The sequence below is a fragment of the Gymnoscopelus microlampas genome (genome assembly GCF_963454915.1).
Source record: "Gymnoscopelus microlampas genome assembly, chromosome: 6".
Lineage (NCBI taxonomy): Eukaryota > Metazoa > Chordata > Actinopteri > Myctophiformes > Myctophidae > Gymnoscopelus > Gymnoscopelus microlampas.
In genome coordinates, this window is record NC_139943.1 from 48,109,785 (window position 1) to 48,126,273 (window position 16,489).

Sequence of the window (16,489 nt, forward strand, 5' to 3'; positions counted from 1 at the left end):
CGGGGGTGGTTTGCTTATTGATTTGGGCATTTGAAAAATTGCATGCCATGTAACATATTTTGGAAGCCTCCTCAAATATTTATCACCGGTGATGGGTCTTTTTTCTGAGACGGCCTCGCTCAGTCCCCTCTCCTCTCCTATTTAATTAATGACCTCAATGCAAATTTGGGATAGCAAATGGTCCAAAATGACAGGTGGATTTTGTGAATGGGGGCACTTAGTGACTGGGGAATGACGTCATTGGAGAGCCACATCCCCTGTTTGCGTGCCAGGAGCGAGGGGGCCGGCGTCCCATTGGCCCGCCGTGGCGGCGGAGCCGCGCCATTGGCCGACGGCGGATAATTAAACACCTACACGGTCAGTGCACAAATCCAAGTGGTAGGATATATAGGGTGATGCGTTGGCGCTGCATGCAACAGAATCAAGAGTAGTTCTTCAAGTTGAGAGAAGTCAACACCGGCTGGTCGAGAGCCACAGAGAGAGATATATTTATTTTTTTGATTATCTTTGAAGGTAAGCAGAGACTTTTATGGCACTAAATGATGAGCAATGTACTTAGTGGCAAGTAAATATTGTATGTCCTTTGTGTGTGTGTGTGGTCAGTAGGATGCAGGCAGTGACTGACTGTGATGTGGGAAGTGATAGTGTCCTTAATGGGATTAGAGAGTGGCTGGCTGGCTGCAGGGGCCACTGCCTCCCCTCCTTTTGTGTGTGTGGGGCAACTCTGTTTCTTGGGGGGCCAAGGAGAGGAAGTGTGTGGCACCTAGAGAGAGAGAGAGGCGGAGAGTAAAACTGAGAAGAAAGGAAAAAGGAAGAGATGCATGGTGACAGTGAGATGGTGAGCAAAACAGTAGGAGAGCACAGAAGGGGCGAGAAGCTTTCTTGTGTGTGTGTGTGTGTGTGTGTGTGTGTGTGTGTGTGTGTGTGTGTGTGTGTGTGTGTGTGTGTGTGTGTGTGTGTGTGTGTGTGTGTGTGTGTGTGTGTGTGTGTGTGTGTGTGTGTGTGTGTGTGTGTGTGTGCGCGCGCGCATGTGTTTGTGTGTGTGTGTGTGTGTGTGTGTGTGTGTGTGTGTGTGAGAGAGAGAGAGAGAATGAAGCAGAGGAAGACCGAGAGAGGGGGAGAGAGAGAGAATGAAGCAGAGAACGACAGGGAGAGAGAGGGAGAGAGAGACAGAGCGAAGGAGTGAGTGGTGGCAGCTCATTACACTAATGCACCCCTTCCCAAGGGAGTTGGCACGCACGCACGCTCTCTCTCTCTCTCTCTCTCTCTCTCTCTCTCTCTCTCTCTCTCTCTCCCTCTCTCTCTCTCCCTCTCTCTCCCTCTCCTCACCATTACTTCATACATGCACCCAACCACAGTCTAGGACCCCCAGCTCCTCCACACCCTCCCTCCTCCCAGCCCTGTCAGCCTTCAGGATCCTGTCACACGACACAGCATGTCACGAAAGAACTACCCGTCCTGTCCCCTCAGTTTGGACCTGCCGGAGGGAACAACATGCGAGCAAAAGATGATTATTGTGAGAGAGGGGGGCTGGTATTGTGCTTCTTGAGTCAGTGAAACAGCGAGTTAAAAGCATGGATGTTCTGCAGGAGATCAGAGAAAAGTAGTGGGCAAGCTGAGGTGAGTGCTGAGCGGAAGTGTAGACTAGAGCTGGGAGCTTCTGAGAAAGTGACAGCAAGGCTTTTCAAGTAATATCCACTTGAATGTGACTGTTGTTGCTTTCATCATTGAACGCACGATACCAGGTGGTGAGGGTGTTCTTGTTTGTTAAGAGTTTTCTTTCTTGGCTGTATGTGAAAGTGAATGGCTGGAGAGGTTGGTGCTTTGTAGCTGACCGGAGTGTCTCTCTGTTTGCCGTATAGGGACCATGGTTATGTTGAAGATCTCTGCTTTTCTCGTTGCCTATGCCCTGGTCATTTGCCAGATGTACTGCTCACAAGCTGCCCCTGCCAGGTGAGAAGGAATACATCTTTTATATATATATTTTTAGGCATTTACGGCTGGGATCCTTTTACATTTTGAGGTGTCCAAAGTTGTATACAAACTATGCCTTACAGTAGAACCAGCAGCTATTCCTGTGTTTCTAGAACTTTTGTCCTCCTAGAATGTAATCTGAATCATGTAAATCTGTGTTTTAAAACAACAAAGAATATTTTCAGTGACACCTGTGGAGGAAGTTTAGGCACAAATGGACATGCTTTCATTCATACATAGCAGAATTAACGAGACACTTTCATTTACATTTTGTATTGTTGTAAAATTATGATACAAATGGCTTAAATGTCAGAGCTATGGAAACTTATAATAAACAAGTACATGTTTTAATAATGGAGGTATACACAAGGATAATAAGGATAAGGAGATGTCCCACGTAAGCATGTATTCACCATATGAATGCTTTAGCCGAGTAAAGTAACGTACACACACTTGCAAATCATTCTAGTCACACGTATCTTACTGTAGATACTTTGGAACATGTGTTAAGTGTGAATAACTTTGTTCAGGTCAATTATTAACATAATGTAGCTACAGTTCTGACGTCATATGTCATCACAGGCTGCCCTCAACTTTGTAGGTTTAATCACATCCCTATTCTGTGCATGTCATAACTCATAATAGGTGAACGTTGGACGAGAATAGCAGATGAGATATTTTCAAGAGATTTGGTGTAGAGGGAGAAAGGAGGGGGATAGACCCCTGGGGATAAAGTGGTTAACATCCAATTCCTGCCTTTTTTGTGTGCTGCTTAACAGATCCCCACAGGCTTCCATTTGGTCACACCGCTACTAACAAATCCATAAAATGTACATGTTTAATTGTTAATCTCTTTTAATCCAATACGGTAAAAGTGCTCTCCCGCTAAGGGTTGAATGGCGAGCACGATGACATTTACCAGGGAGAGGAAGAAAAAATAAAGTTTAATTTAATTTAATTTTAGAGTGGGATAAATGTAATCTATACATTTCTATAAAAACCCTATACAAGCCACTCCTCCCATGAAATTATTGATTTTGTCATAAATCTGACGCCGGTCACACACTGGCTCCCCACCTCTATCATCCATATCACCACCCCTTTTAGATGGGGCACTTTCTGCAGATTGTTTTTCGTGCCCTGGCTAGGGGCCCTCCGCCTTCAGACGTCATTGCCCCCTTTCGACTATGTGACGTGACAGCCCACCGCACCCCTCCTTTACTCCCACTGCCCCATCCCCTCCAACCGCCCTATACCCTTTAACTGGAGGTGATCATTCTAGCGAAGGGTTTATGCTGATCTCAATGATTCAACCTCTCTCTCTCTCTCTCTCTCTCTCGCTCTCATACTCCCTAATCCCCCCCACCACTGCCATCATGATGACATTATGTCCAATCCCCCCCCCCCCCCACACACACACGTTTCACCCTAACATACTCTCTATCCTCTTCACCCCATTCTACACCACCAAACAAAACCTCCCTCCACCCAATTCTGTACCCCCACCACCACCTATCTATCCCACCCTGTGGTACCATCGCCACGTCCTCCATATTCTCAACCTAACCCCCATCTTCCTCCCCCGCCACCCCCCCCTAGACCGGGTATGGAGTCCATGACAGACCGAGTCACGCTCACGGACTATGAGGCACGGCGGTTACTCAACGCCATCGTCAAGGAGTTTGTTCAGATGACGGCAGAAGAGCTTGAGCAGCAGCAGGCCAACGAGGGAAACAGGTACAGACATGTTTAAACTCAAGTTTTCAATTTGATTAACATCGTTGTATTTTAACCAGTCCAAGGTTGCCTCCTTGTACAGCAACACCAGCAAAGGACTTGACGGGTAGTTTGGAATGGTAATTCATTTAAAAAGTCACTCTTTAAAGAGAAGGTTTGGGGATCCTTTGGCCTCCAGTGATTACCAGTGATAATGGAATAGTAAAAAATAATACAATAAAACGAAATTAAACCTAACCTAAAACGAAATAAACTGGGTTTAGTTAATGAACAGAAATGCTGCGTGCTTTATAGTAGACTTGATACGTTTTAATTCAGGGCTCCTTCAAACAGTTTTCACTAAATATTAAAAATTCTACGCCACCTGAGGATGCATCCACTAACAGACAGAGGTATGGCAAATTAACAGAAGCGATAGAACACAGACAGAACACAGATATCCCGAGAGGAGATATTAATAACCAAATGAACTCCTCATTCTCTGTCATGGTCCCGCTCTCCTGCATGGGTGAGTTTGACTATGACTTGATCTGAATGGACTGCTATTTTGAGCCTGCCTGCTGGGGGGTACATTAGCCTTATGCATAACCAAACGGATAAGCGTGCATGATGTCAATTAGACACAGTTGCATGACAGCGTGGGTGGGAAACGAGGGGTTTTCCCCTCTCGGTCCCTGTGGGTGTGAACGGATATGATGCGGAGGTGACGAGAGGGAAAGGGTGGTCATGGGCTATTTTGGGGGTGGGGGGTCATTTGAAGCATGATATAGGGAACTGAAGCATGATATCGGGGAGCAATGTTTGTTCAATAACCTGTGGATGCATGAAAAAGGACATGCATTTCTGATGTCATTTTTCTTTGTGTATTGAGGGGAAATGCATGTGAGATGCTGCTGTACTAACTTGTGTATGTGAGAGGATGCCCGAATGTGATCTTGCCTGTAGATCAGTGGTTTTCAACCTTTTTCAAATAATGGGAATAATTATTTATTCGGCATTTGAGCCACGGACCACCATTTGATGAGATTTAGCCTCTCAGACTCAAAACTTAGAATATTTTGTTATCGTTGGATAAGATTTTCACCACAATTTCGTGCGGTATTGATGTGGTACCATAGATAGGAGAGATAACAGGCAAACCTTGATCAAAATAACAATTCTTCTACATTCTGTAATTATGTAGACTTCTTGTAAATTAAGTAATGCAGATGTTCAACAATAATTGAACTCTCGAGAGCGTAAAATGAAACCAATTGAATGGACCCATAAGGGTCCATTTGGTTTCATTTTACGCTCTCAAGAGTTCAAGATCTATAAGGGTCCATTTGGTCACCAACTCTTCCATCATTTAGCTGGGGACCACCTGGAACCCCCTCAAGGACCACCGGTGGTCCCCGTACCACTAGGTTGAGAACCACTGCGAATGCTGCCACTGTGCACTATATGCATGAAAGAGGGGAGCGTGTCAACAGTCAGACCTGCATGTTTTCCCTTATCTATGAGCCTGTTTCTCTTGCATGTTTGTTTGTCCCCCCCCCCCCCCCCTTCCCTCTGACAGCATGGACAGAGCCAAACGCTGCTCCAACCTCAGCACCTGTGTGCTGGGCAAACTGTCTCAGGAGCTGCACAAGTTGCAGACGTACCCGCGCACGAACGTGGGATCGGGCACGCCCGGCAGGAAGCGCAGTGCGCCCGAGAGCGACAGCTATGCAAGCTACGGGGAGGAGTTTGACAGCATCTAACCCTGCACTCAACCCCATCCGTCCTCCCCTCCTCTCCTCTCCTCTCCTCTCCTCTCCTCTCCTCTCCTCTCCTCTCCTCTCCTCTCCTCTTCTCTCCTCTCCTCTCCTCTCCTCTCCTCCATCGTTTCTTCCTCCTCTTATTGACATGTCCCCTCCAGTGCATGTGGATTTTTGCCTGCTTGACTGACATCGGAAAAAAACAAACCTTTAACCACTACAAATCATTCCCCCTTCCCATTATTGTTTTGGGCGGAGAAGATTTCCTCCATCATTTCAATCGGATTACGTTCTCCTAATTGTAATTTATACCAGAGAACCGGTCTAAAAATATGTTGATTCTGTTAGTCCCTCTGTGTGCGTGTATAAACAGATCATTTTGAAGCCATCCTGAGGTCCTGAAAAGAATAAGACTTGAGACTAGATCATCTAAAAACCAGCAAAATGACCCATTCATTCAGACACCATGTTTCTTGTTCAATTCAATAAACATATTTTTCTACCAGCCGTAGCCTATATTCATTCTTAGGAGTACTTTAAATTACTTTTAAACCAGTGGTGAGTCTTTATACACCTGTCAAAAATGGATATACATTAGTTTGTTGAGCTTCTGATAATGCCTTGGAATATCTACAAAGGTCTCATCGAGTCCCAAGGTAAGATAGAAAACAAAATAAGTAAATATGAATTTTGAATGTTTGACGTGCTATTATTCTGTACATATCTTTTATACATTTCTCTGTACATGACTGTTGCAAGGTAAATATATTTACCAGAATGAACAGTATCATACATGAGAATGAGTGTGCGTGCGTGCGTGCGTGTGCATGAGTGTGTGTGCGTGTGTGTGTGTGTGTGTGTGTGTGTGTGTGTGTGTGTGTGTGTGTGTGTGTGTGTGTGTGTGTGTGTGTGTGTCTGTGTGTGTGTGCTTGCGGGGGTGTGCGCGCGCGCACGCGTGTGTGTGTGTGTGTGTGTGTGTGTGTGTGTGTGTGTGTGTGTGTGTGTGTGTGTGTGTGTGTGTGTGTAGGTGCAGGTGCAGGTGCATGTGTGCTTGTGTGTGTGTTCCTCCTTGCTTGTGGCACACAGTTTGACTGTGTTTGTTAACGTTCATAACGTTCATACTGAATTGCAGTAGTATAGCTGTGTGTTTTCATAGACATTGTGTGTGTGTGAGTATATAAGTGACTGTGTGCATGTGCGTGGCTACAGCTGGACATTAACCGTCACATCTCCTTTTCATGAAGCAGTGTTACAGCACAAAAGCGAGCCTGCAACACGGCCACGTGTGTGACCCACCGCCTGGCGGACTTCCTGAGTCGGTCGGGGGGAATGGGCAACAGCAACTTCGTCCCCACCAACGTAGGCTCCAAGGCCTTCGGCAGGCGGAGGAGAAATGCCCAGATGTGAGAATTCCAACCACCTTCAGGACATGGTGAATAATACTCTCTTCAACCTGGCCTTCTTCTAGTGCTATTAGTCAAATCCTCATTTAACTCTGAGAGTATACAATTATAATACATTAAATTAACACTGAGGATTTTACTCTGTATGAATACAATGGCTGCTACTACTGCCCCATTATGTCATCAAACCCTTTTCTATGTAAAATGCATACAAATGGAACCACACAACGGACCCATAAGGGGTTGAGTTAATTAACCCTGAGGGTTTCACTGTATAATCACCCTTTCATCCACCCAGTCCCAACAACCATCTTGCTTTAAATTCAACTAGCAGCATAGTACCGGTTTTAATGCAACGTAATAGAGATCAGCAGATGTTTGGCTCACTACTCTGTGAAGATCACCATTATCATCAATGATGTGTCAAAATCTCTTGAGAATATTATGCTCTGTCTGACCACCTGCCACACTGTCAGCTTGACATTATCTATTATATAAATGATATGTATAATGTACGTATTTTGATATTATTATTATTATGGCTTTATTGTGTCTTTGCATCGTCTTGTAATTTCTATCCATGAGCATGAAACGATTATAGTTCTGAGTGTGTGTGTGTGTGTGTGTGTGTGTGTGTGTGTGTGTGTGTGTGTGTGTGTGTGTGTGTGTGTGTGTGTGTGTGTGTGTCACACAAACGCGTTTTGCTCACTTATTAATTTCTTTTTTTCCCTTCTTCTTTTGAGACAGAGTGAAACACGACATGATGACATCAGAACATATCTGGAGGAAAAAAGTAACAAAAACCCAACAGAAACGAAACAGTGAACTGGCCCTTTATCCACAAACAACAAAACACCACCTGTTCTCCAGACTTCACAGGACTCTTCCTTCCATTCCCATTCTGTTATGAACTGTTTTGCTTTTATCAAACAAGATAAGATAAAAAAAGAGAATAAAAAAAAGCACTTTGGTTATGTACGTACGTGAAGAAAATGAACCCTCCAACAAAACAATTCCTACGATTCCTGCATTTTTATACATATAAAACATAATTGAAAACAGCAGTGCTTATTTATTTATTTATTAATTTATGTTTCTCTTTAGAACACATTTGTAGGCCTACAATGCAACCTCCACTAGATAGATTCATGAATACTACATGACACATAATTCCCCTTTGGACCCGCACCCCCTTTCCAAATGTCCCCACCTTTAAGTGGTCCCCCCCCCCCCCCCCAAATACCCTGTTGTTGCTGTGCGCCAGAGGGACGCCATTAAAGATGAGCCTACCCAAGGCTTCCCCACAACGGCTGTTGTCTTGTGCCTTGATGTAGAACCACTTTACATGACATGATTGTACAGTTTTGTTCCGCGACGGATAGTGAAACGAAGACCACGAGTGAGGATGGAGGGCCAGAATGAACTACTACTACTATTGCCACTACTATTGTAAAAAAAAAAAAAACATTGTGGAGAAAAAAATATATATATACAAAGAATTTCAGCAAGATTAAAATGTATTTTAGATACATTCGGGTTTGGGGTACTTGTGTTATTCTTCAAAGAGTTTTTTTCTAAAGGCATTTCAGTGGTTGAATGAACTTTGTGGTTGATGTTGGGTGTTTAGTAAAATTCTTTATAGCCAATGGCGTGAGTACAGCCTCACTGGAACTTGATTGATTTCATGCTGTGATCATTCGACACACATTGGGAACATGCTCTGCGACAACATTCACACGGTTGGATACATACAGTATTCATGCAGTGGCGTTATGACTCAGAGAACACTGGAGGGAGATTTGTTCAACAAACATGATTTCACATGCACCATGCATTCACCAGTGAGATGCATCCATACCGTGGTGGCATGAATATATTGAACAACTTTAAATCCCCTATACTTAGTAAACTAATACTTTGTTGACCGGGGTCTGTTCTGAACTCGGTCAGCTCTTTTTTCCCTCTACACACCAACTCTCTTCACCGAAAATAGCCGACCTACAAGTGTGCAACCCTTTGTGAGCTTGTAGATCGGCGAATGTTCCCAGCAGAATTGGGATGCTAAAATCTGACATTGGTTAAAAACCTGACATTGTTATAAGACATTTGAGACCAACAAGAGCAGCATGAGGAATTGCTCAACAAAGGCAGCCAAACCTGAATCTGGACTATATGTTCTTCCGTACCTCCAAATAATTTATTTATTTCAATTAGAGTCCACTTACACAAACATTTATAAGATAGAATCATTGTTCATTCACTTTATAATGTGGATTGTCTCATTGGTACTGGGGCATACTAACCACTTACAGAATTTATGCACTGACCATGCAGAATTTCCTGCTCTCCCTTGCTATGTCAGTCATACCGTATATGCTCTTCAAAATTCAACAACACTTTTGGGGTTCTCTTGTTTTTACTGCATTGCTCCAATAGGTGGCAATCTAATTGCCTGTAAAAGTTGAAGCTGTGTTCAGCTTGGTCTCAATTTGAGGTTCCGCAGATTTGACTCAGTGACTACAAATCCTAACACTCTCTGACTGAAAATTTTGTTCACCGATTCTATTAAGTCCCTCGATATCCTATCTTGGATTCTAAAAAAACTGTTTCAGTTCTCTGAGAGAGAGAGAAAATATAATAGTTCATCTTGTTTGAAAAGGCTGCATTATAGTTCTTGGGGATCCACTGGAAGCCTTGCACATTTACAACAAAATCAACGAAACAAAGAAATGAATAGCAGTCACTCTTACTTAGATTGATATTTTGTTCCTGTATTGTGAAACACTGGTTTGCCATTCTATATAATGGGACACAATCATATAGCAAACCAGTCATATCAACTGCACAATTTACATTCAATTGTTAAACAATTAATATGTGCATAAAAAGCCCACATTGTATAAATCCACATATTCCCCCAGCAAAAATCCAAAGAAAGACCTGACGAATACCTTGGTTTACATTGAATTGGCATCCTCTTCAATGCCTAATAATAGTGACATGCAGTTTTTGAATGATGCACATTTAATTTACCGTATGGTAACAAGTTATATGTCTTTGTGACAGTCATACTTGTGTTGTACTGTAAGTCATATTGTAGCAGATCCACTTAGTAAGTTCCCCCTGTGGGTCTGTAGCCCACCGACACCATGCATGCCCATATCATAAATGCTTCAAACTAATGAATAAACTAATTTGTACTTTTTACTGAGCAAACTCCAAAGTGAACTGAGCCTTACTTCACTAGTCCATGAGAATAATGCATAACATGCGAATAAGCATATAATATGCATTTTCAACAAGACTACACATGAAAGTACTGTAGCAGAAGTTGACTATCAAACAACATATCACCATTTTGTATGGGTTTACAAAAGCATTCTACAGAGGAATATGAAACAAACCTTTTTTCTTTTCGTTTTTTGTACCTTTCAAACTGTTTCATTCATTTTAAGTATGGCGTCGGATAAATTAATTTGCAGCACTTGTAAAAGGGTGGATGCCAAGCCACTCCGCCAATAATTCAGCTCGACAAATAATGCAGTAGATTGGGAAAGTGATGGGGTAATGAGCGCATTCAATAAGCGAATGGAAATTGAAAAACAGGATGCAAGTTGATCCTATTTGGTCGCATGGATGAATGGCCAAGTGTGCAGCGGAGGAAGCGCAAGATATTTGCCATGATTGCACATCACACCCATGTGCACATATAGCTCACGCAAGAGAAACAGTCACAAGTTCAACATGGGACATTCTCTTTGTACACGGCCTCGTTGGGAATTGCATGTAAAGCATAACACAATATGGCATACAAAACCATCAAGTAATGGGGATATAAATGTCACCAATGAACAGCAGTTTGACAGCGAATGATCAGTTGGTTTTGAAAAGGCAGCAGCGTGGGTGTGATTTATCAATTCCTGCCACTGAGGGATCGCATGACTAATATGTGAAGTTGTTATCATAGTATAAACAAAGAACACATCCAACCCAAGAACTCTCTCTCTCTCTCCATAAGAGTTTTCCCACTCTCTCTCTCTTTCCCGCCCGCACTTTCTTTCTTTCCCTCTTCTCTGTCTTTGCCTTTCTCACCCTTTCTTTTCCTCTCTATCCATCTCTCTCATCTCGCTCCATCTCTCTTTCACCCTCACTGTTCTATCCCACACAGATGGAGAGACATACAGAAAGAGATACTGTATGTGTATGGAAGATAGTATCTTGCTTTCTCTCCATGTCTGTCTGTCTGTCTGTCTGTCTGTCTGTCTGTCTGTCTGTCTGTCTGTCTGTCTGTCTGTCTGCCTGCCTGCCTGCCTGCCTGCCTGCCTGCCTGCCTGCCTGCCTGTCTGTCTGCCTGTCTGTCTGTCTGTCTGTCTGTCTGTCTGTCTGTCTCTCTCTCTCTCTCTCGCATCTCTTTCTCTCTCTCTCACATCTCTCTCTCTCTCCCTCTCTCTGTCTGTCTGGGATAGAATCAGCACTGAAGTAGGAGACATGCTGGAATCTACATTGAACACATTTCTTGCGTGACTGAGGAAAGAGAAGGGGGAAAAAAGAATCAAGTGAAGAAAAAAACAACAACTTTTCCATATTCTGATAATTATGGGGGAAGGGAGGTTATTAAGGGCTAGTTCAAGGAGTAAACCAGTAAACCGTCCTTTCTCAGCAATCTCACAATCCCGTGATGCCAATGAGAAAAACAGTCCTAATAGTACACAGCTGCTTTTTCGTGGGGCGCTTCCAGTTAGAAATTAGATGGTTTGTATGAAAGAAGGCCAAGGAGCTAACCCCCCCCCCCACCCCGATATCAAAGTGAAGACGGCCCTTATTCCAGTTCCCACAAAAGTACACCGCAAACCCAACTCTTGTTTCAAAAACCAGAGGCCCCTGGAAGCTGCTTCCCTTGTAATATTTGGAATAACGGGGGTCTGAGGTGGGATTATCCAGACACAGCAGCATGCTTCTCTGACACTTTTGCTGCATTTCCCGGCTCACTTTTTGCCAGGAATGAAGTAAAATCTGTAAGGAAATTAGCTGTTTACACTCAGATTAACACGAAAGCTAATATTTTGTTGACTTTTACAATATAAAAGGCCCTTGTGTGTGAGTGTGTGTGTGTGTGTGTGTGTGTGTGTGTGTGTGTGTGTGTGTGTGTGTGTGTGTGTGTGTGTGTGTGTGTGTGTGTGTGTGTGTGTTGTGTTTGTGTGTGTGCGCGTGTGCGTGTGTGTGAGAGAGACAGAGAGAGACAGAGAGAGAGACTGCCCCCTCCTTTCAGATAGTGGCACAGTAATTATTCACTCGAGCATATAGCAGTAATATTAACTGGAGCGATGCAAACCAGCTGACTCTCTTCTCATAATGGGAACCAGCCCGCCTCCCATATATACTTGGTCTCTTTTTTTTCCCTCCTCCATTTTTAAAGCTCCACAGAGTTTTCCAGTAGGGAATCGTTTCCAATGTGGCCGACATGAAACCAGACACCCGGGAGCACCGGTGGTTAGCGTCCAGGAACAACACAAGCCTGCTGGTCAAGGTCTACATCCTTTCACCTCAGTACCCCCCCCCCCCCCCCCCCCCCCCCTCTCCACCCTCTTGCGAGCGCTCCTGGAAGGTAAACACCCTTTTCACTGTGTCAGAGATGTGATTTCATTCTGCTGCCACGGCAGTTCCTCAGTCTGGCTCTCCTCTCCTCTGTTTTTGACCCTCCCTCCATCCCTACCTCCTCCCAAACTTCTTTCTTCTCCTCCGCCGCTCTCCCACCCTTTTCTCTCTCTCTCTGTTCCATGCACATCTGGATCCCAGCTCTCATTTATTTATGTGGCCTGCGATGTATTTTTTTTTTCTCCTTTTCCTACTTCTATGACTTCTTTAAAGGTCCTTTACCTCGCGTCTCGTTGGGAGTCACTCTCCTTCTGACGAAGTATACAATTACATCTCTCCATAACTGGTCACTTGGCAATTACATGCTCCACCACAGAGCCCCCCCCCCCCCTTCCAACTCCCCTACTTCACTCTGCATGAAGAAAAAAACAAAAAAAAGATCCAGCGCCACTGCTCATATGGCAGACCGAAATAGAATAGTTTCATGTCTGTTTGGACGGCGGCCCGGCTGAAACTATGCTTCACCGTTTGACTTGACTGACAGTGGGATGTGGTTGGGGTTTTCTTTTTTTTCCCTCTCTCCCCCCAAAGAAAAACCTAAAGGCCAGTCACATTAAGACTCAGTTGTACTCTGGCAGGCAACGGTGGTGTCTGAGCCGGATGGGGGCTCTGAGGACAGAGAGTCTGAGAGAGTGAGACACAGAGAGAGAGAGAGAGAGAGAGAGAGAGAGAGAGAGAGAGAGAGAGAGAGAGAGAGAGAGAGAGAGAGAGAGAGAGGGGGATAGAGAAAGATAGATAGACTGAAAAGACAGAGAGAGAGGAGAAGAGAAGGGGGTGGCAGACAGACAGACAGACAGAAATAAAAGTGGGAGATAGAGAGAGAGAGAGAGAGAGAGAGAGAGAGAGAGAGAGAGAGAGAGAGAGAGAGAGAGAGAGAGAGAGAGAGAGAGAGAGAGAGAGGTGTCTTTGCATGACAGAGGACAACAACCACAAGCAACTGCAATGAACCCCCCTGGGAACTATTGACCTTTTAGGAACTGACCAACTGAACAGGGTAAGTCCGGAAAAACCTACTCAAACCTACTCACACTGGAATTGTAAGTAATAGAATTGACAGTAAAAAGACCTTCTAGCTTCAAACTAACATCACAAACAGTAGTAAGGTTTCAGATGAATGTGTCAACAGGCGTCAACTTAAAGGAGAGAAGAGAACACAGCCTTGTTGTTTTTTCCTCAAAGACAAAGTGTCTGGGACAGGTGTACAATCAGCCCTTTGGTTGCATGGTCAAAGCTTTGAGTGCATGCAGTGCAGTGCATTCTATTGTGCATGCAGCACAATAGAATCTCCTCAAGGCAATGCTGTCATCACATGTGCAAGGTGCTTCCAGGATTTAAAGGGCATGCTTAAAGGGAAAGCAATTCAGTGGGGGGGGGGGGGGGGCTTTGAATGCAAAAGATAAAGCCTGTATCAAAGGCTTTCTAATCGGAAGACAAGTGCTCTTTCATGTCATCAGTGTGGACTTGGAAGAGAGGAATTTGTAGGTAGCTGTTTCTGAATCAAAAGGGTAACAATACCGTCTATAACTGCAAGGCCTTTATATAACAGATTGCACTGAACAATTGAATTGAGATTTGTTGGAACCTTTGTTTATATGATGGTTTTTACTAAGTTTATTCTAAGATTCTCCGCGATCAAAGCCACTTAACCTGTGGTTTTAGTTTTGACTTCTGGAAAAGGAACAAGTCTTACTATTGCATTTGATCTTGCACTCTACTTTATCGAAAAGATCTTTGTCTTCTTTACAGTATGTCCTTAACATTGCATTATTTTTTTTTAGCATTCTTATCCTTTGCACTTATTATGATTACAGGGCTTGCATACTGAACTTTTGCACATGCAAGTCAGTCTTTTAACCACTTAAACCCTACAGTATATAGCCTACTTCACCATACAATGAATAGCAAAAATAGCTGATCTGAATACCCAAAACATGTAGATAGCTTGTAGATCTGCTATTTGTGATACATATTTTATATTTTTAAAAAAAATGTAGAAAAATTAGAATAAATAATAAAATAGATTGATAAGAATAGATAGATAGAGGATAAATAGAAAAAACAACATTTTTAAAATGGTCATCTATAAAATGACATGACCATAAAAAGTGATTAACAACCACCTTTACCCCCCATATTTCACTTTGGCCATACTTCCAGAAAGGCAATGATACCTTTCAATCTTCCATGTACCATTGCAGACCAATGCCAGGGGGTAACCAGCAACCACTAAATGAATCTGGTTCCTTTGTTGTGTTTTATTGCAGAAAAGATGCATTGTGTGTGTTTTTTTTCCCTGAGTCACATTGGAGCTAAACACCATAGTGTCTTACAGCTGGTATAGTCTACTGATCTGGGATGCGTGGGTGCGGTAGATACTGGGTTTGTTTGCCACGGAAAAGGACATTGATTACAGTGTGGATGACAGTAATGATGAGGACACCGGTCTCATGTCTTTCTACCACAGGTCTGCGTGTGTGTGTGATGTGGTGGTGGGCAGGCAGGATTGTCTATGCGAGTGGGTGTGGTGTGTGTGTGTGTGTGTGTGTGTGTGTGTGTGTGTGTGTGTGTGTGTGTGTGGGGGGGGGGGGGGGGGGGCATGCTTCTTTACTGTGTGTATGTGTACACTAACAAGGCAGCGCATGCTGTTTGTCTGTAAGAGACATTTTATCCAGTTTTAAGTCTCAATTTTAGATCCTGGTTTGTTTACTGATATTTTTTAGCTAAGGATTTTAATGTTCAGACATTTGGATTGTTAGTTTGTCGGCTATGAACCAGAAACTGTTGCTAGCTTTAGCCTCGTCTTTAGGTTGGCAGCTATAAGCTATAGGTCATTCTTAAAGGTAGGATTTAAGGTAGCTGTATAGGCCTACTACACCAGGTAGCTGTACACAAGTAAGACGCGCGAACGCTGGAAGCGAACGCAGCTCGAAAATATTGTGTATTTACGGACTATGTGTGTGTGTGTGTGTGTGTGTGTGTGTGTGTGTGTGTGTGTGTGTGTGTGTGTGTGTGTGTGTGTACGTGTGTGTGTACTGTGTGTGTGTGTGTGTGTGTGTGTGTGTGTGTGTGTGTTTTGACTGTAGCTGCACTCTGGCGCACTCTGTCGGCCGCACCCAGGCAGTGCACTGCACACAGACACACACACGGACACACAAGCCGAAGTCAGTTCGGTTCGGGAAGGCTTCCCGACCCGAAAAAACGTCTGACAGAAATTAGCATTTTATACTGCCACTGTTATGGAAGCTAGACCCCGCCCACCATGGCTCACGCTGTTGGTGGCTAGAAGACTTGCTCAAGCAGGGTGTACACTACAGCCAACAGCACAGCTGGAACTGATGGTTCAATTGATACCTGGATATCGTGACCACGACACGCTGTGGGGAATTTGTGACAGAGGTCACAAGCGATAGGTTGTGTTAATGAATGGTCATTAGAGAGAGATTTCAGAGGTGTCACCTCTGGTGTTACCAGAGGTGGTACCTCCTGGAAGTTGTCTCGGTGTCTCTTCCAAACTACAGCTGCGTGCGCTGAATGCGGAAACAATGTGGAATCTCTGACCAACGTCTGACCAATCACAGTATAGCCGAGCTAGATTGGGTAGTCACAAAATCTCCGATGCACAGAACACACACATTTGCTCTGAGCCCGCCCACCCGAACCTCTGAATGACGTCATACTGTAGTTTTGGGCCAGCCAAACTAAAACAAATTTAGCCTGTTCTGGTGCAGTATTAGGTTTAAGCATTCTGGATTTTAGGCTGCTCATCGTGGGCTTCTACGACATCTCCAGTTTAACGTCATAACTCCTCTGATTTGAGAGTCTCCTCCAGCGTCAATTGTAGCTCAGTGATCACTTAGCCCACCTGGAGCCCCCTGGTACTGGCATCCTCGTGGACGGACGGGTTTGGCTTTGCCAGTAGCACCAACAACACGTGGACCAGGTAGAAAGGCTTCACAGCCCCTGTTCGATTCCAGTGGACTT

At 44.0% G+C, this 16,489-nt stretch overlaps 2 protein-coding genes across 3 annotated transcripts in view; both read left to right on the forward strand.

Annotated features, from left to right (window-relative positions):
• Positions 1-439: 439 nt before the first annotated feature.
• Positions 440-8,351, forward strand: LOC311046811 (calcitonin gene-related peptide 1; the record flags this gene model as incomplete). 2 transcript variants are annotated; one of them, XM_084059380.1, is made up of 5 exons in its annotated part: positions 440-513; positions 1,863-1,953; positions 3,574-3,711; positions 6,698-6,882; positions 7,601-8,351. In XM_084059380.1, exons 2-4 carry the CDS (start codon positions 1,868-1,870, stop codon positions 6,855-6,857), a joined length of 384 nt encoding a protein of 127 aa, XP_083915506.1. In that variant the 5' UTR covers positions 440-513; positions 1,863-1,867. The 2 variants fall into 2 exon arrangements, with proteins under 2 accessions (XP_083915506.1, XP_083915505.1); XM_084059379.1 differs by lacking the exons at positions 6,698-6,882; positions 7,601-8,351 and adding an exon at positions 5,270-5,453.
• A 4,921-nt stretch (positions 8,352-13,272) lies between these two features.
• insc (INSC spindle orientation adaptor protein) overlaps positions 13,273-16,489 on the forward strand; it is an 83,946-nt gene continuing 80,729 nt past the window's right edge. The window contains exons 1-2 of the mRNA XM_084061041.1: positions 13,273-13,313; positions 13,383-13,502. The gene's annotated coding sequence lies outside the window, so the exon portion shown is untranslated. The remainder of the gene's footprint in view (positions 13,314-13,382; positions 13,503-16,489) is intronic.